At 37.6% G+C, this 21,271-nt stretch overlaps 1 protein-coding gene across 1 annotated transcript in view; it reads left to right on the forward strand.

Moving 5' to 3' along the window:
• Positions 1–21,271, forward strand: part of LOC306888454 (neurexin-2-like) — a gene marked incomplete at its 3' end in the record, with an annotated part of 552,351 nt that overhangs the window by 374,391 nt on the left and 156,689 nt on the right. Inside the window, exon 16 of the mRNA XM_079446766.1 lies at positions 3,366–3,485. Coding sequence (XP_079302892.1) covers positions 3,366–3,485 — 120 coding nt within the window. The remainder of the gene's footprint in view (positions 1–3,365; positions 3,486–21,271) is intronic.

Here is a 21,271-nt window from a genome sequence, read left to right on the forward strand (position 1 = left end):
AAGGCTTCAGGTGTTGTGAGCGATTTCAGGATGAGCTGAGCCAGAAAATAATGAATTATATGGACTCGAAATTAATATATATATTTTAAACTTGTAGATCCATATGTAGTAAACCCAAGCGTCTGTGTAGAGTAAAGCCCAGTAATGAAGTCTCACAGACGAGTCATTAGTATGTGATTAGAACACAATCAACTCAACAGTCAATTAGAATAATATCCAATCACGCTTCAGAGGTTTGGTTTAATTGGGCCGTCAAGCACCATGGAAATAGATGGCAAAACCTTTTTCTGTCTTCACACTTAAAATGAAGTGAAGTGAAGTGAAGTGAAGTGAAGTGAAGTGAAGTGAAGTGACATACGGCCAAGTATGGTGAACCATACTTGGAATTCGTGCTCTGCATTTAACCCATCCAACGTGCACACACACAGCAGTGAACACACACACACACACACACACAGCAGTGAACACACACACACACAGCAGTGAACACACACACACAGCAGTGAACACACACACACACAGCAGTGAACACACACACACAGCAGTGAACACACACACACAGCAGTGAACACACACACACACACCGTGAACACACACACACACAGCAGTGAACACACACACACAGCAGTGAACACACACACACACAGCAGTGAACACACACACACAGCAGTGAACACACACACACCGTGAACACACACACACAGCAGTGAACACACGCACAGCAATGAACACACACACAACACACACACACAGCAGTGAACACACACACGCACACAGCAGACTCGAACCCGCAACCTTTGGATTATGAGTCTGACTCTCTAACCATTAGGCCACGACTTCCCCAATGACAAAAATGACACATTTATTGCAATTTTCTATACAAATATGCCACTCACTTCAGAGAGTGTGAATCTGTGCATTCATACATTAACACACTCCCTCCATAAGCACATATACTTTCATTATTTATAATACATTCAGTCAGGAAGAATGTTTGAGAGAAGTCTCTTCTGCTCACCGAGGCTGCATTTATTTGATCAAAAATACAGTAAATCAGTGAAATATTATTACAATCTAAAACAGCTGTTTTCTGTGTGAATATCTATTAAACTGTAATGTATTTCTGTGATGCGCAGCTGTATTTTCAGCATCATTACTCCAGTCTTCAGTGTCACATGATCTTCAGAAATCATAATAATATACTGATTTACTGCTCAACAAACATTTCTGATTATTATCAATGTTGAACACAGTTGTGCTGCTCAATATTTTTGTGGAAACTGTGATGTATTTTATTTTTCAGGATTCACAGATGAATAGAAAGTTCAAAAGAACAGCATTTATTTGAAATAGAAATCTACTGTAACATTATAAATGACTTTCCTCTCACTTTTGATCAGTTTAATGCATCATTGATGAGTAAAACCTAATGTTGGCACAGCACAAGTGTTATGAGCGTAATACTGAGCGTCATGCACTAGTTTAGTAAGTTGATCAGAACTGTCCTGCGTGGGATTCTCTGAATGTGAAGTGTGTGTATCTTCAGATGTGTGTTATCTGTGCGTCGCTCGGTGTTAACGACTGTGTTCTCAGATCTCAGCAGACTCACGTGTGTCTCGGCTGTAGTTCTGCGGCTGGTTTGTGTGTCTGTGTTTGTGTATCTCGGCGCAGGAGGCTGTGTGTTTGTGTGCCGCTGGGATGTGATTTGTTGAATGTGAAATGCGTGTTATCTGTACCATCTTAAACTCCATTATCATCTGCATCCTTCCAGCAGCTCACATTCACTGTCAGCTAAATTATTTCATGTGTTTCCTAATAAACAAAACAAAGTTTTAGCAGCTGCTTCACATATCTGTAATTTACTGTATAACTTATTGCTATAATACCAATCTTGCAATTTTTTCACTGTGAAGCAATAAATATAGCTAGAGATTTAATCAATGATATGCAGTCTTCTTGACACACACACACATTTCGAGTGATTATATGAATGGTTTGGTTAGCATGGTCTGTGGCAGACCATTGAACAAGAAGTTAATGTTAAGTGGCTTGAACTATAAGGACAATATTGTCATTAGCCACAGAATTACTGCTCTATTTCACAAAAGCCATGTTGTGATCTCAGCGGTGTTTCCTTACTGAATGAATTTGCATTGTGAACTGATCATTTATAAAAACAGTTTCTTTACTTCGTTCCTGAATGAATCAGTTGTTTTGGCAATTATTAGGCATGTTTTCTTTTACTGATAAAATGAGCCAAAAAAGAGATTTAACTCAGACTAAAGGTCAAAAATTATTAAATGCCCATGAGAAGGATGCAATACTAATGCAATAATAAAATTGGCAAAGTTAAGGCATGATCATGAAATGCTCATTGGGTCAACACGGTCAGAAAAAAACAGGTGGAGAAGAATAAAACAGGTGAGGAACCATGAGGAAGCATTTAGTCTCCAGCGCCAGTATTTTCCAGAACGGCAAGCTCCCTGGAGTCTCCAGAAGTGCAATGTGTCAGCTTCTCAGAGACTTTGCTTGGGTTAAAAATCCTAAAAAAAAGACCCTCACTTAATAACAATATCACGCTGAAGTATTGTGAAATACATTAAGACCAGATTTTATAAGTTAACAGATAATTTGAGAGTGACTCTTGAAGGACCAGCATCACATCCTGCCACTGCTGGAAAAATGTATCTTCCAGAATCTGGCACAGATGGTAAAGCGTCTGCTTTTTGACGCGATCGAGCCCACCTTTTGCTGAACTTTTTTTCTCCCTGTTCAAATCTCATATCACATCGTAAAAGCATTTATTGTCAATAACAATTTAAGAAATAACCAAAAAGTTGAAAATAAAGTATCGGGTAAGGGTAGGTGTCGGGAGGGCTTTATTGTACCAATAAGGAGGCATCCATTTAATAATTTGAATTAAAATTATTACAAATTTACACTATACTATTATTGCATACTGTTTTATACTGTAATACAATTCTGAAGTGCAGATAATTGCCAATATTTTGCGACAAGTAGTATAAATAGCAGAAAATCCTGCTATTTTAACATAGTGTAAATATAATCTATAGCTATTTGCACTTAGTGTAAATAACATATCGCTAAAAATACTGCTGTTTTCACTTGGTGTAGATAGAATCCATTACTATTTGAATTTAAGAAAAAATGAGCGCTATTTCAACTGAGGGGGGCCTATAATCAGTCCGTGCCCAGGGCCCCGGTGCGTCATGATCCGTCGCTCTATATATATATATATATATATGCTGTGTGTATTCATGGATGTCTTTGTGCTAAGCCCTGGATATCCACTCACCCCTGCTGACGACTGACCCCTGTGTTTGTGTGTGTGTGTGTGTGCGCAGGACCCAGCACCACCTGTACGGAGGACTCATGTCATCATCAGGGGGTGTGTCTGCAGCAGTGGGAGGGCTTCTCGTGTGACTGCACCATGACGTCCTACGGGGGCTCGTACTGCAGCGATCGTGAGTACACACACCACCGCCGTCTTCTGCAGTGATCCTAGGAACAGATCTCACTGTAGTTCACAGAAAAACTTCTTATTTCAGCTCTAAACCGGCTTCTCTTGCTGCTTTGAGTCGCGTGTGATTCACGGACACTTTTCACAGACCGTGATGATGCATTTCCACATTAATCAACATTATTATTATTATTATTGTATATAATGTATACAATTTTTAGTTTGTATTTGTATTTTAATTTTAATTAGTTTTTTATTTAATTATTTACCATGCTTTTCAAATATCAATATTTACAATTGTATTTACATTCATGCATTTAACAAGCCACATACAAAAGAAGAATATATATATATATATATATATATATATATATATATATATATGCTAATGTTAGCTCTAATGCACCTATACAATATACTAGGATTTACCTGTAAATGTGTTGAAATAAAGAAATGCATGACAAACTAGTTTAAGGAAACAGAAGCTTTCACATCTCCTCCAGGTATGAGACATTATCCTTATTATTCTTTTGTTTTAATTCAGCCATTATCAGCCTTTATTCTGGCAATGTAATATTTACCAAGCCACATCGCTTCAATCCCAGTACACATTTACCCAGCTATTATCAAAAGTATTTCTAAATAAATACAGCAAAACATTTTCTTGTGACTTTACATGAAGTATTATGATGAAATGCATTATGAAGAAGAGTTGGACCTGTTCTGCAGGTGCATTAGAGCTAACATTAGCATCATGCTACATAAGACAATTTATGAGATTAATAGTGCACTTTTACTCAGAACTCACTTTAAACCACCATCGAGAGTTTGTAATAACTTCCTTTTGTGATCACATGTGTATATACAATCCCTGCGTCCCATTGTGCATACTACCCACCCTATCTGCCCTAAATATTGAAAATTACTAATATCACATAGAATTTAGGATGGATAGTGTACACATTGGGACGCAGGCAATGATTACCTTCCGGGCTGCGATGACGGCAAGAAGTTGGGGTCAAACCTTATCAAACGATTAATTTGCGTTAAAGAAATATTAAAGCGTTAACATTTTTTGATTAATCGCATGCGTTAACGCGTTAACATTGACAGCCCTAATATATATATATATATATATATATATATATATATATATATATATATATATATATATATATATATATACACACACACAACAGTTTAACAGCACATAAGACATAACGACAGAGTGTCTTTAACACTAGAACCGCCGGGGGTCGCTGTATACCTAAAACCGCCAGCGGGTAAATTTTACCCATGCATATTACAACTGTTTTTATATGGCTAAAGAACATTTTATTTCACTGTATTATATGCCACTGTCTTCACAAAGAAGTGTCTAGATTGAAATGATTGTCTAGTCATCAACTATATTTTTGTCCTGTTTTATGTTCAAGGCTTTTTTTATGCAGGCCACTAAGTGATGTTTTATTAACAAATTTCGGGAGGAGCACGCGCAGATAATTAACACGGCCAATTCATCATCAGCAATCACACCACTTATCCAATCAGCACGAGAGAGAATCCCTATAAATAACCAAGCAGTCTTACCGTCATTATCTCTCGTCTTCCGACATCCCTCCACCACCCCGACTCCTCACCACAGCCGGTCCTACCCCAGCACGGGGGGGAGCACTTTGGGTCCGGGCTAAATGCCGAGCTCGTACCCTCTCCCCGGTCGAGGGGAGTACCCCGGGCTCGGGAATGATTACCGAGCTCGGAGCCCTCCCCCTGGACAGCACGCCAAATACGCATAAACTTGCTCCGTTATTATTATATGTAAGTGTGAACTCGTGAATCACTTTTCATAGTGGTCATATAAACAAGCCTGCACTGACGGCGAGAATTAGAAGTAAATACTTATTTGGGTGGTGTAATATTATGCTACAATGTCATTAATTAATATATTAAGATATGATAATATAATCATATTAGATAATATATTAACCTATGTTATTTAAATGACGAAAATAGCCAATAGACAATGATGAACAATAATTCACCACACTGCATGATGTGATGACAAATTCAAGCATAGCTTCACCTAATTAATAATTAAGGAACAACACCAATAAACTTCGGGTAATATCAAAAAATGGTTTTGGTCATTACATCATAGATTGATTTTATTTGATGCACAATGAATTATAGAAATGACAAAACAAAAATTAAATAATCTAAATTTTAGAAAATGTTTAATCTAAAAAATTTTAAACATTAGGCTACAAAAATATGATATTATGAGTAACGTTAGGCAACAAATCTTGATCGCTGTCAGATGAGCCGTCAGGTATTTAGTGCTTCTTATACTCTTTCAGCATCCATAAATTGCCTTCTTTTACTAATTTTGTCTTTATTTATGAAACTGATAATCACTAATTCAGTGAGTGAATGCGTTGCCTAGCAATGTACAATGTTAAAACATATATAGTGGGTAAATTTGACCCGCGTAGCGCTTATAGGTATAAATGCCCCATTTTTTGATCTGGTTTTATCTAAACAATTTTTAACAACAAGGGATTGTAAATCACACAATTTTAGTAAAAGTCAATGATTGGGAGACTTGAATGTTTTATTGAAAATCTGTTATGCACATTTGAAAAACAGCCACGGGTAAAATTTACCCCGTGGTGGTTCTAGTGTTAAAAGCCCTCTTCTGTGAGGAACTGCTTCCTTCCGCCACATATTAATTTCTAAAGTTGACAGTTTAACAGCTGAGCCCAAGCCTCTGTTACTAATTCTGAAACGTCACTTTAGAACTAGTAATGAAGGAACGATGAATTGCTTCATTAAAAGCTTCTTGTATTACTGTATTAAAAGCAGTGTATTATGTGTAGTAGAGTGTTATGAGAGAGATGGACTGAGCGAGTGTGATTATCTGCATCTGATACAGCATTCATTCTTCAGATCAATCTCATATTCACAATAAACATTACTTTGAATATCTGCTCAGGAAAGCGATATCTTTGTCATAACGTTAATATTCTTTCATCTGTTAAGGGTGAATTTGCTGCTTTTAAAAGTAAAAGTCTTTACTGCTGACTCGTCTCTTGTCGCCATCTAATGGCGGAACAATGTAACTACAATCACCATCACAAAAATGCACCGTTTCTCACTACTAAACATTTATTAAATATATTATTTATATAAAATATTATTTATTGGATAATATTTAATTAACAACAACAGCCATCATAAAGTTGCTAGACAATTCAGTCAAAAGTACAAAGGCAGCGCTCTGATACAGCATTGAATTTAAATAAACATGAGATTTTGCCAAAACTATGTTCTTTTGAAAAAATAATAGATTAATGAGACCAAAGACAACCATTAGATACGATGAATTATATCTCATGTGTAACCACTACAGAGACATCAGAGTCAGCGGTAAATTCCTGGAGATCTGGCCGAGGTGAGGCGCTCTCTCTGCGGGTTCATGAGCGCTGAAGTCCAGAACCTCTGACCATCTGGAGCTCACAGCTCCGAAAACATTGAAGCTAATTTTCAAATAGATGTTATCTTTATTAACAAACTGCATATTTGAATTATAAACAAGTACATACTCGCCTGAAAACATCTTAAAGGGTTACTCCACCCCAAAATGAAAATGTTGCCATTAATCATGTTACCCCCAAGTCGTTTCAAACCCGTAAAAGCTTGGTTCGTCTTTGGAGCACAATTTGAAATATTTTGGATGAAAACCGGGAGGCTGACTGTCCCATTGACTGCCCTGACACAAAAATAATAAAAGTAATATTTATAAAAATGATACTGGATCTGGGCGTCCGCCATGACACTCGCTGTAAGAAGTACTGCTAGCAGAATGATATGATTACATACTATGAAACAGCTGTTGAGTTCTGATAACACTCCAATATCACACTCTTATCAGCCAATCAGATTCAAGAACCAGAAAGAGCTGTTGTGTATATATATATATTCCAACATTTGGCAGATCAGAGCTGCATGATAATATAGTTACATTGTGTTATAGTATAACCAGTCATAACAATATAAACAATTGCTATATAGTGGGCTATATATATCACTCTACGTGAGTGTAAATGTAATCTCTAAATTTGACGATATCTACTTATATTGTTTCCTCATTTGTAAAGTTGTGGAAATGCTGCAGTGGATTTTTTCATTTATCCTGCTGTCATTCACAGAAATGTGAGATGGGTCTGCTTTTTCCCTTGTTTAATAAACATGTAGATGTGTTATATATGTAATTCACAGAGCATCTGTGAGTCTGATCTCCTCTGCGCTGCTCTACAGCCGAAGCCGCCGTGTTTACTGCTGTTTGTTTGATCTGTGTGTGTGTGTGTGTGTGTGTGTGTGAGCGCTGAGGACACGCCGTCTTCATTATCTGTTCCTGCGTGTAATCTGATGTTAATTTCATCTCATCTCTTAATTGGCTGATTTATTGTGGTGATTAATTGGTTTTTCGAGGTCTCCCTGTTGGTTTAGCTGGCTTAATTGGTCTCTAAGTGAAATGCAGACACACTGGAGCATTAGCATACGAGTCTGAGTACTTCCTGTTTCCTGTAGATCTGCAGCTGAGTGAGTGTCTCTCTGCTGTCACTAGACCGGCTCAGACCGGCTCAGACCAGGAGCTGTGTTTAGTGGCGATGGACCACTGCTACCAAAATTTACCTGCTGAAACATTAACTAGATTAGTTTTTATTGTTTAGATAGTTAAGAAGCGTTTAAACATAAGCTGGTTACTAGATGGTTGTGAAATTCGTAAAGTTTGTATTTTTTTTATCCTTTATTCTTTTAGTTTGTATAGGGTAAATACTTATATATAGTATACTTATAGTTAAATCTGTAAGTTGTGTATAGGTTTATAGTGTTTTTTACTTCATTGTTGTATGTCTGTATTTATGTAGCACCGTGGTCCTGCGAGACACGACATTTCCTCCCACTGTATGTCCCCACATGTAGCAGAATGACAATAAAGCTCAACTTGACTTGAAATAAAATGATGAAAGTAAACCAGACAGAATCCAAACAAACGAAAACAAATTGAACCCATTTGTAGCTGCTTTTTCAATTTCTTTTTTCATCAGTACATGCATATTTATGCATATAATGCAAAATATATATAATGAAATTATATTATATAATATAGATTTTTTTTTTTTCATTTTTATACAGTTTTAAAAAAACTTTTCTTTTTAATTATTTTTAAAACTGCATGTTTCTCTGATGCGTGAGTTAATGAAGCAGGTCTGGGTGTGTGTGATTCTGTCTAACATGCTTCTGCATCTGTGTGTGTGTGTGTGTGTGTGTGTGTGACTGCTGATAAAGTTGTTTTCATGTCACCTTGACTTCAAAGAAGAACTGCTGTATTGCCGAGTGTGAACGCTCTTCTGCTGTCAGACACACACACACTCGCACTCGCACTCACATACACATACACACAGACTCACACACACACTCACACACACGCACACACACTCACACACATAAACACAGACAGGGACTTCTTTCTAATGGGTCAGTTTGGCTGTGAATACAGAATTCAGGGCTGAAAGATTTGTGTGTTTTCATCTGCAGCTGCAACACACACACACACACACACACACACACTAATTTACATGTAAATGAGGTCATCCCAAAGGCCTCTATTAAATAGCGTGTGCTGTTTTTATGTGAATCAGTATGCAGTGATAAGCGTTCAAACAGCAGTGTGCTTGCTTGTTCTCCGTTTGGTTCGGTTCTCATCGCAGTTATTGTGTGTTTTCATTATATAATATTACATGTAATAGTGTTGTCAGTCTGATCAGATGAGTCCTGACACACTCAGATCAACTGATGTCACTTCCTGTCCATCATCACGCCAGTCGAGTCTGCTGACCCGCGGAGAGCTGCACTCGTTTAGTAATTAGCCAACTGATGGCTTCTTAACGACAGCATGTGTGAAAGAGCAATTATTGTCAGGACTGGTGATGATCAGACTGATAAACAGCACAGTGTCGTTGACCCTTCGGTAAGCCCCGCCCCATGTGATAAACTTCACACCTGGATAAGCCCCGCCCCATCTTTACAGAGCGTCCAATAGGAATGAGAGTGACATTCAGTGATTTCTGTGTTCTGATTGGCGGTGGTGACATCATGTGACTGATCATGTGACTGATCGCGCTCTGTTCTTACGCTGCTCTATATATAATGACTGGATTCTAAACTCTGAAGCGGTGAAGCTACCAGAAGCTATTCCCTACCAGCAGAGAGCATCACTAGCTACGTTTCCATCTCCCTCTTTTTATGCTCATTTTAAAGTATCGCATCATAAACAAGTGATGGAAACACCAAATTTCAAAAAGAAATCCCTTGATTCGCGAAACAGTTTTTATGCTCGCTTGAAGTGGTTTTTGTCTTGTGCGAAAAAGGGTTAATGCGAATAACAGTGGATGAAAACGCATTTGCCAAATACATTTTTCTTGACCATTCAAAAAAGTCATGTGACTTTGCAGGATAACTATAATAATAAAACTAATAAAATAACAATATAAATAACTAACTAATAAATGTTTTTGGTCGTTCTGAAATGCCCGAGGAAAGTCTGTCGTAGGGATGGATCGATTACCGGTTTGACGATAAATCAGGATAAAACTCCACGTGGTTAGTATTACAGTTTCATATTTTAATGATCATTAAAACCGTATTCGATTACCGCGATGTGAACCACTGAGGATAAATAAATACTGTCCGGCATAAAGCAGAGTTTTCAGTAACAGTCTCAGGTGCACAGCAGCAGAGGAGGGAAAACAGGGCGGAAAAGCTGCGAGCTTTTAAAAGAGTGCTTAAGGGAGGTATACAAATGAATATAGGAATGATTTGATTATATAAATATACCTCTGAAGGTTCTGACTGTCTTCAGAAAATATTTGATGGTGTTTTGTTTTCATCTACAGTTTAATCACAAAGCTGCTTTGTTCACGGAGGAAACAGCTGTATTTCTGCTGCTCCATCAGCGCCACCTGCTGTCAGAGACTGGATTTACACCGACTCACATTCACATTCAGTCTGTGTGCAGATTCAGTCTGGACTAAACACAGACCGGATCTGTGTGTCCTGCTGTAAACTCTGACCGGTCGATGGAAAACAAGCTTATGTGGATTCTACACATTCAAACAATTCAGATAAGCTATATAGAATTATTTATGAGCGGATAAAATACATACATTTATTTATTAATTATAATTTTGACTTTTTTACCATTTTCTTTATTTAATGGCTGAAATGTGAGGTTTACATTTCTATGAAGCTTTTCAGAGCTTTATTTGAAGGTTTTAAACATGCTATTAGATTAACTGTTGCCAGTCATGTTGTCATTTTAGTGTTTATGCAAACAAAAAAGTAATTTTATTTATTGTTTATTGATTTTAAATGTAAAACTTGGTGAAAGATTTATGTCAGAACGTTTTAAACATGTCCCGGATATTTGACCAGTACTGTGATAACACTGATAACCGTGATAATGGTCACTCTAATCGTGATGATGAGCAGAACTCTGATCGTGTAATGATGCTACACATCACAGGTGACTGTAGGGAAAAAGAGCCAGCAAACGATTCACTTCCTCTCGTCTGCATCAGCCACGAGTGATCTTTCATCTCAGCTCAAACACTGCTGCTTAAGTTATTAGCAGTAAACATACACAAACAACCTTTTCATTTATAAATGACCACATGTAAAACAGATAGATAGTTAAAGTGAGAGAGAAATAGCATATGCATGTGTGTGTGTGTGTGTTTCTATTTGGTTTTCAAGTCAAAATATCTAATCATCTTTAAAACAATATTTGGCAAAGTATTTTTATTTTAATATATAAATAACTACATTTAAAAATGATACATTTAGCATTTATATTACAATATTAAAACATAATTTTAGACATATCTGTCTCTCGGTGTGTGTGTGTGTGCGCGCAGTTAAAATACATAAAAATATAGAGAGATACACTTATGAGTAAATAGTCTATAAGCTAAATTGATATGAATTAAATCCCTTGCCTTTTCTATATATCAATATGGTCATTTTTGTCGACTCCACCAAAGGTTTCTGGCTAAAAATGTTGATTTTGATCTTATATTAGACGTCACAGATGTATATTTATGGAGTAATCCACTGTTTTGTAGAGGAGGGTCGAAATGACAGTTTTCACCTGAGATTCAGAGCCAAATTACAGGAGGAGAAAATGACTTCAGAAACATGCAGCAGTACTATTTTATTTCCACACAGAGATTGCTAGCTCTATTAAAATCTGTTGACTTTAGCCGTTTTTGAGCTCAGTGCTGCCAGTTTAAATATGGGGAAAAAAGCACTTTTCACGTGTTTTCATCTTTCTAAAGTCATTTTGCTTCAAATTCAGCCGAAAAGGGTCATTTTGCTTCACAACATAGTGGATTACTCAGTAAATATTCATTTATGGCCTTTAATATCTTTGCTTTCTTCACTAATTGCATTGGTCTTTCTTCAGATTTTTAGCCGGAGAAGTTTCTGAAATTAGTTTGATTTGACGTTGAATGATCCCATTACATCTTGTTGTTTTGTGGTTAATATTTGATCCATGTTTGATTATGTTTGTTTGTCATGAGCAGGTTGGTCAGAGCTGTTGATGATATTCAGTGTGTTTCAGTCGTATCTGATGCTGATTGGTGTGAATCGGTCAGAAACGGCGTGTGCTTGAAGGACGAGAGTGTGTGCTGCATCATTATCAGTGTGAGCGTCTCTCTCAAACACACTCTGTCAACGTGACTTCTGTAAATGAGAGCGTTCACAATAGTGTTTGCACTCACAATAGCACTCGTCCTTGAAGTGATCAAATCAAACATGAACCCTGACGAACCTTAAATATTTATTTGCAGAGCTGGACTGTGTCCGACTCATCACTGCTAATGAATCATTACTGACAGCCTGCTGTTTAACAGCACAATGTTTCTGCTTCTTTCTCACGCGGAAACCCAAAGACATCCAGTACCAGCACATTAAAGTCTAACAGCTGGAGGAGTTGCAGCTGTCAGTCACACCTGATGTGGCCTGCTATTGGCCGGAGTGTGTGTCAGTCAGTTCTGTTGGCCACGCCTCCACATTTATTATTATTTCTTGATCTGGTGCGTTTTGTCTCTTTGATTTGATGGCCTGATGACAGTCAGTTTTGTTTTAGTACTGTTGAAATACTAATGTAGTTTTTATCAATATAATTTTTTATTTTTTTTATTAGTTTTTAATGCATATATAGTTATTATTATTATTTCAGTTTTAATAATTAAAAAGGAAAAATCTTGAGAATGAGAAATCCCAGCTAGCTGAGATGAAATAAGTTAATTGTATTTATTTATTGTTTAATTATATTTTATTTAAGTTTATTTTACTCCAAGTAATTACTTATGGCTTTAGTTTTAGATTATACTATAATAACCCTAGATACGTTTTGTTACTATTTACAAAAATAATTTTTCTATTCAGAGTTTCTGTCAAAATATCTAACTTAGGAAAAAAATAATTTCAACACCTATTCTCTGAAAACAAGTCTTAATAATATGCAGTCCTAATTGTCTGCATACATATTTGTTTAATCTTGTAAAAAATTGTATCCAATAATTGGAAGTTATAAGGATGTTGGGAAAAATACAAGATCAAATGACTGAGCGGCTGGAACATTGCTGTATTTGACCGTAGAGAAGCAGTAAAAGTTGCTCTTTCTAGAGTTCTTTCTTCTCTTTCTTTCAAGCCTTTGACTGCTCATTAATAATGAGCGTGGAGCGCTCGTGCTCTGAATGCAGGATGAGGATGAGGAGTCTGTGTCCTGATGAAGGGTTTAATTCATGAGGCGTGAAGCTGCGCTGCGCTCCGGATCAACCTTTAGCTGACCTCGGTGAGATCGGCTCATTATCTCCTCCTGTGAGCCCACACCAGCAACAGAGACTCAAACCACATCTGTCCTCCGAGAGCAAACCAGATCAAATCTCCCATGAGCCCAAGCGCAGAGTGTTCCTACAGAAAATGCTCCTTTAACTGATTTTGATTGGAATAACATGGACATGTTGGGCAGTTTTATATGTATTTCTCTATTTTACAATTCCTGGCAAATACTGGAAGTCTTTTATAGTGCTAATGCAGCAAAATGAGCATTAGGTGTGAGATTGTTGCTTTATGTGTGTGTTTCCTTTGCTCTTTTTTTCTTTCGCATCGTAAACTGCAGTAAAGTTCATGTGCAGGAACAGTTGACCCAAAAAACTAAATTCTCCTGAAAATGTGTTCACCCTCAGATCATCTGAGATCAGGATGAGTGTGTTTCTTCATCAGGTTTGTATAAATGTGTCTCTGCATCAGTGTCTCAGCAATGGATGCTCTGCAGTGAATGGGTGCCGTCAGAATGAGAGTCCAAACAGCTGATAAAAACATCACAATAATCCACACCACTCCAGTCCATCAGTTAACATCTGGAGAAGACTAAAGCTGAAACAAATCCAGCATTAAAGAGATAGTTCACGTCATCATTTACTCACCCTAAAGTAGCTCTATACCTGTATGAATGTCTCTGTTCTGCTGAACACAAAGGAAGATATTCTGAAGAAAGTCAAAAACAGAGCAGTTCTAGGGTATTTTCTTTTTCCTACTATGGAAGTCAATGGTGCCCCAATACAGCCTGTTTCATCTTTTATCTTCTCCAGATGGTAACTGATGGACTGGAGTGGTGTGGATTATTGTGATGTTTTTATCAGCTGTTTGGACTCTCATTCTGACGGCACCCATTCACTGCAGAGCATCCATTGCTGAGACACTGATGCAGAGACACATTTCTACAAACCTGATGAAGAAACACACTCATCCTGATCTCAGAGGAACTGAGGGTGAACACATTTTCAGCAGATCTTTATTTTTTGATGAGCTGTCCATTTAAATGAATTATGGTCATTCTGATGTGAAGGAAGCGTAATAATCAGCAGAAACACAGCCGTTTATTCCTGACTCTGTTCTCGTGGTTTGACTAAAATCAGACGATGATAATTAATCTGACAGAATGATCTCTCTTTTGTTCGCGAGGGGGTTTGTGGGTTAGCGATGGTTCTGAGGAAGGGTTTTACCGTGTGTAATTACTCAAAGAGGCCGCGAGGGCAGATCTGGCAGCCCGAGGTGCGTCTGTCCTTCACATTCACTCCCGTAATTAAAGCCGTGGCTGATGAGGCGTGCTTTATTTCTCTTCTGCTAACAGAGGGAATAAACCACATCCCAGAGAAGCACCGCTCGCTTCTGGTCCTGCTTACAGCTCTTCAATCAATCCCTCAAGAAAGAGCAGAAAAGACCTGATGCTAACTGCTGTTTCCAGCCGGATAAATCTTCCTGTAAATCAAAGAGTCGAGTGTGACGCTGGCAACGCCAAGGTCATGGGTTCGCTTCCCAGGGAATGAATGAACGGAACATATGTGTAGATTGAATGCAATGCAACTTGCTTTGGGAAAAAAGCACCTGCCTGTTGCATTAATGTGATTATAAGTCATTGTAAATATAAGAAGTTTAAATTTTTGTAGACTCTGGCGATAGCAACACTGAGGTCATGGGTTCGATTCATAAGGGATGTGTCTCTTGATTAATTGTGTGAATGCAATGCAAGTTACTTTGGATAAAAGCATCTGCCAAATGTATAAATGTAAATAGATAAGACATGGATTCTTTACAGTCATTAGCTGGTCAAGATGGTTGATTAATTGGCATTTAAATGACGTTTCATTCACTGATACGCTTCACTCGGCAGCACATATACTTACCTGCCAGCAGCCGCCAGAATTTTTAGGTTAGAAATGCTGAAAATTCATATAAAAAGAAAGAAAGAAAATATGAAAATTATTTATTTAATAAAATTATATTAAAAATTAGCATTGTAGTTTTTAGTGTACTATAAATGAATATTCCTTTTTAATTTTAAAATATAATAGTTTCACATTTTATTTATTATTTCGGTTATTATAGTATTAAAAAATAGGTAAATAAAGTGCAATAATAGTATTATGTATTTTATTGTTTTATAGTTAGATTGAATGATTAACTAATGTGAGCGCCCATCCAGATCCAGAAAACCTATGTGCACCCTTTCAAATAATTTAAAATGTAAAATAAAGGGATTAACAGTGTGCAGATCTTTTTTCTACTTTTCCCACCCTTTCAAATAAACCATCTTGACCACAATCTTGAAATGAATGTTGCTCAAACAGTAGATCACGACACTAACAACGCCAACGTCATGGGTTCGATTCCCAGACTACGCTCAGGTGAGAATGATCCAGCAGCTCTTAAGTAAAGCATCTCAGAGCTTTAGAAACACATCCCAAAGCTTGACTTTCTCTGGATCTTCTGTGCTGCCGCTCCATTAAGGGTCAGGAGTTTCCTCTCAAGAGCCGCTGACAGGAAGCTGGAGCAAAGCAGAGATCGATGTGAATCTCCCAAATGCACTTCTGACTGTGGAGGGGCTGCGCACTATGGATTTTTACACACACACACACACACACACACACACTCACTTGGCACTGTAACAGCATCAGGCTGCTGGAATCAATCTGTAGCTGTCATCCGCACATTGATCCGAGGCCCGTTTCCATCTCGTCTGGGCTAATGGACGCCGCCGAAACCAGTCTTAATCTGCTCAGAGACTTTGAGATCTCGCACGGAGTCTGCGCTAATCTTTCGCTTGCCTTCAGCCGTTTAGATATTAGAGTCATAATTAGCTCCAGCGGCCGTGAGCGAGCTGTTTTAATTGTCTGGTTGTGGTCAGTTGGCTGCAGAAGTGATTTTTGACACCCCAGAGGTCATTAGCTCTTGATAACGGCCAGTTTTCTTCATTTGGTTCAGTGTTTAACTTTATCTTAATGACCGCAGACACGCTGCAGAGGTTCGTTAGCGCCAAACACAATTAGGTGCAGGAGAGAAGCCCGGCTCTGGATCATGTGTGTGTTTGTGTGGGAGGATGTTTGTTAATGATGCGCTCAGACTAATGCACGTTTACCACAGTATTTGAGGTAAATGTGTTGCCTGCAGCGTCTCTGAAAGTGTGATTGTGATGAACGGCTGATGAAATACACCTGCGCTTTTCTTCACAGACTTCAGTTCGGCTTTACAAACAAAACAAAACAAAACAAAAAAAATGAAAATTGTGTTTTGTAGAACCATTAGCATCATTATCATTTTTTATTTATTTATTTTTTTTGTTATGGCATTTAAGCTGAATGTATTACTCCTTCTCTCCCTCCTTTGGCTGCTCTTGTTAGGGGTCTCCACGTTGTACTTATACACACTTCATTTGGAAGCTCAATTCATTACTGAGAATTATTATTATTACAATTTATGTTGGGTCATTCCATGTCATTATAATATTTATAATATTAGTTATTATAAATTTATAATTGTATTAGGTGTGTACAAAGTGACCAACAATTGGTTTTTAACCACTGAAAAAGGGCAATATTCAACATCTGGAGCCTCGTTGAGATCCCTGTGTCTTTGGGACTGAAGGATGTAGGGCCTTGAAGATGAAGATTACAAATGAAAAGTTTATTAGGAATTAGAATCAAAAATCTTATTGCGATATCTTTAATAATTCTTGAGTTATAGGCACGCCAACTTAAAAAAAAAAAAAAAAAAAAACTCCTGGAGCCATATTGAAATTCCAGTATCTCTGGAACTGAACCATATAGGGCCTTACAAATGAAGACGCCAAAAGGGAAGTTTGTTAAGACCCAAAATCTAAAAGGGCATTAAGATATATTTAATACTTACAGTTACAGACATGCAAACTTTGTAGAAAAAACTTGAAAAGTGCTCTTTCCCCATATATGAATGGCCACCATTGGCACATAATGCAACACATATTGCTAAAGTCAACAGATTTTACTAACAGACCCACCAATCTCTGTGTATAAATAACATTATGATGCTGTCATCACTCTGAAGTCATTTTTACCCCCCTGTAATTTGGCTCTGAATCTCAGGTGGCTTGTGCCACTGGAGTTTGTTACAGATGTGTATATATTTGTGTGTTTGTCAGTGGGATTGTGCTGTTTGACAGACACAGGTCATAATGTCTCATATATCAGATGAGTCCGTCTCCATCTCTCATATGTTAGCTTTGGAGGCAGTATTTCATATGTATCTGTCAGCACATGCAGTTATGAAGAACACAAACACATCACATATGCCCTGCTGAAGCTGCAGCTTGATTTAAACTGTGCATCAGACTCTCATTCAGTTTATGCATTTATTATGTTCCAGTTCATAATACAGGGCCTGTGTAATCCAGTTTATTTTTCTTATTTTTATTTTTTATTTTTTTTTAAATGTGTTTATTTTATTTATTTATTTACCCACCAAAATCATTTTTGTCTTTTACATTTTTGTGTTTTTACATTTTTACATTTATTTTTAAATTTTAAAAATGGCTGTAATCAAATTAATTAATAAAAATGTTATTGATCATTTAAAATGTAATCAAATGAAAATTCTAATTCCTGTACAATAAAATGTTGCACTTAAAATAAATAAATAAAATATTATATAAAATAATAAATAATATAAAAAAATGTACTTATATAATGTATTTATATTTTAGTTTTATTGATTGGGTGGTATTCTTTAAAAAACGTTTTGAATTTGATTCATTGCACAGCCATATTTTGATTTAATAATTTAAAATGATCTAACATTCTGTAAATTCCAGTTGTTTATACTATACACAGTATTTCATGTGCATTATCTGCATTGCAGAAGTCACAGGGCTCCAGTAGTAAACTCAACATGTCTGGCAGGTGTTTGTTTGGAGTGTGTGTGATGAGGTTGCTGTGGTCAGTGGTCACGGAGCGGTCAGTGGACTCTCAGTGAGTCTTCAGTCAGGCTATGTGTGATTGTTAACTGTTCGCTCCCTCAGAATAACACACAGTGAGCGCTACAGGACACGCGTGGGGAGGAGCCTGCGGTTCCCCATTGATTGATGGCCTCCATTGTTGACTGTCTTTTCTTTGCGTGTGTGTAATTGCTTCTTGATAATATAACAAATGAGAAATTACTCCAGTACATCAGCACAGGACAGTAAACACTGAGACGCAGAGATAACACACACAGCCTGGTGCTCTGTCGCTCAAACTCTGTTATCAGGTGGAGGAGGACGAGGCTGTGTGTGTGTGTGTGTGTGTGTGTGTGTGCCTGGTGCTCTGTCGCTCAAACTCTGTTATCAGGTGGAGGAGGACGAGGCTGTGTGTGTGCGTGTGTGTGTGCAGGAAATCAGATCCCTTGGAGTTTGAGCTCAGAGGATCGATGAAGTGTCTCACGGCTGCTGCAGCTTCATCTCAGATCCTTCAGATCCACAGCTTCAGTCCAGCAGCCCCTGTGGATGAGCACAACACACACACACACACACACATACACACGTACATATACATTCATTTAGCAGACGCTTTTATCCAAAGTGACTTACAAATGATGACAATAGATGCAATAAAAACCAACAAAAGAGCAATAACATGCAAGTGCTATGACTATGGATGTGTTTTTAGCCGATTCTTGAAGATGGCTAAGGACTCAGCTGCTTTGATTGAGTTGGGCAGGTCATTCCACCAGGAGGGAACAGTTAATGAAAAAGTCTGTTAAAGTGATTTTGTGCCTCTTTGGGATGAACAATAAAGTGATGTTCATCCCAAAGAGGCACAAAATCACTTTAACAGACTTTTAAAAGTACATAAGTTTAACAAACTTCTAGAAGTACATAAGTCTGAAGTGAAGTAGTGAATTTGGGTAAAGGGGTGCAGAGCCAGTGGTGGTTTTGTAGGCAAATATTAATGCCTTGAATTCTATGTGAGCAGCAATTGGTAGCAGTGCAAATTGATCAACAGAGGTGTGACATGCTTTTGCTTTTAATGAAAGATTAATCTTGCAGCCGCGTTCTGGATTAATTGTAAAGGTCTAATAGAACTGGCTGGAAGACCTGCCAAGAGATCATTGCAGTAGTCCAGCCTGGACAGAACAAGAGCTTGAACAAGGAATTGTGAAGCATGTTCTGAAAGATCTTCTTGATTTTGAATAAAGCAAATCTGCAGGACCGGCCAGTTTTAGCAGTGTGGTCTGAGAAAGTCAGCTGATCATCAATCATAACTCCAAGGTTTCTGGCTGTTTTTGAAGGAGTTATGGTTGATGAGTCTAACTGGATGGTGAAATTGTGATGAAACGGGTTTGCTGGAACCACAAGCAGTTCTGTCTTGGCAAGGTTGAGTTGATGGTGATGGTCCTTCATTCAGCAAGAAATGTCTGTTAGACACGCTGAGATGCGAGAATGAGAGTTGAGTGTCATCAGCATAGCAGTCATATGAAAAGCCATGTTTCTGAATGACAGAACCTTGTGATGCCATGTAGACAGAGAAGAGAAGTGGACCAAGAACTGAGCCCTGAGATACCCTTATATATATGCTCACACACACACACACTCATTCCATCCATGCATTCATAAACACACATGCTCACACACACACACACACACACACACAATGCAAGGATCGGTTTATTCAGGACAGTCGTGTGGACATTGATATTAATTGTGATTATAAAGATAGAGAATCAGACAGAATTGCCTAGACTTCATCACATGGGCTCAGGGTTTCTCTGCTTATCATGGTTTAGTTAGGGTTAGTTAACCCCTGCTGGTAAATGTTATAACTACACCATTTGGCTCTTAAAACTAGAAGTATTATTGACAGCAGCTCAAAACTGAGTTTTAATGGAGTAACATTTCTGACAGGCAACAGATAATCACTGTCACATGATCTTCTAGTAGATGTTTTATCCTTATCTGATTGTTATTTCGAGTATTTAACATTTATTTCTTCATCTCTCAATCATCATTGGATTGCACTGCATTATATATTTGGATCATTTCAGTCTCATCTTACTGAGACATATTATTGGAGATTTAAAGTGACCACTGATATTCAGATCATTTTAAGGCAGTATCTGCTAAAGTCCTCAATGATTTACATTAAAGGCAGCACAATCTTTCAGTTCAATTCAATTCAAGTTTATTTGTATAGCGCTTTTTATGATACAAATCGTTGCAAAGCAGCTCTACAGGAATTTAAGTTTCCATAATATATTTATATATTGCAGAACCTTAATATATTTAACTTATGGCAAAATTTGGTAATTCTGTATGTTGTCTGAGCGTTGGCATCCTCTGAGGTCCTCTGAGGGGTTAGCATCATCTTTTCTCAGGTGTTCGGTCATCTCAGATCATTTAAGGGTTGGATCCAGACTGAAGCTTCTGTCATTCCTAGTTACCACGGGATGTTAATCAACAGAGAAACAAATAGAGACATAATTACCGTAGCTGCTGTTCCATCTAAGCAAAAATGATTTGTTCAACCCAAGCTAAAGAATAATAATAATGCACATTTGATCAGATATAACTGCAGTACAAGATTATAAGATGCATTATGTGAATGCTTGGCTAAAGAGATGTGTCTTTAATCTAGATTTAAACAGAGAGAGTGTGTCTGAACCCCGAACGTTATCAGGAAGGCTATTCCAGAGTTTGGGAGCCAAATGTGAAAAAGCTCTACCTCCTTTAGTGGACTTTGCTATCCTAGGTACTACCAAAAGTCCAGAGTTTTGCGACCTTAGGGAGCGGGTTGGATTGTAGCGTGGTAGAAGATGAGTTAGGTACGCAGGAGCTAAACCATTTAGGGCCTTATAGGCAAGTAATAATAT

This window comes from Barbus barbus, assembly GCF_936440315.1.
Source record: "Barbus barbus genome assembly, chromosome: 2".
Classification (NCBI taxonomy): Eukaryota; Metazoa; Chordata; class Actinopteri; order Cypriniformes; family Cyprinidae; genus Barbus; species Barbus barbus.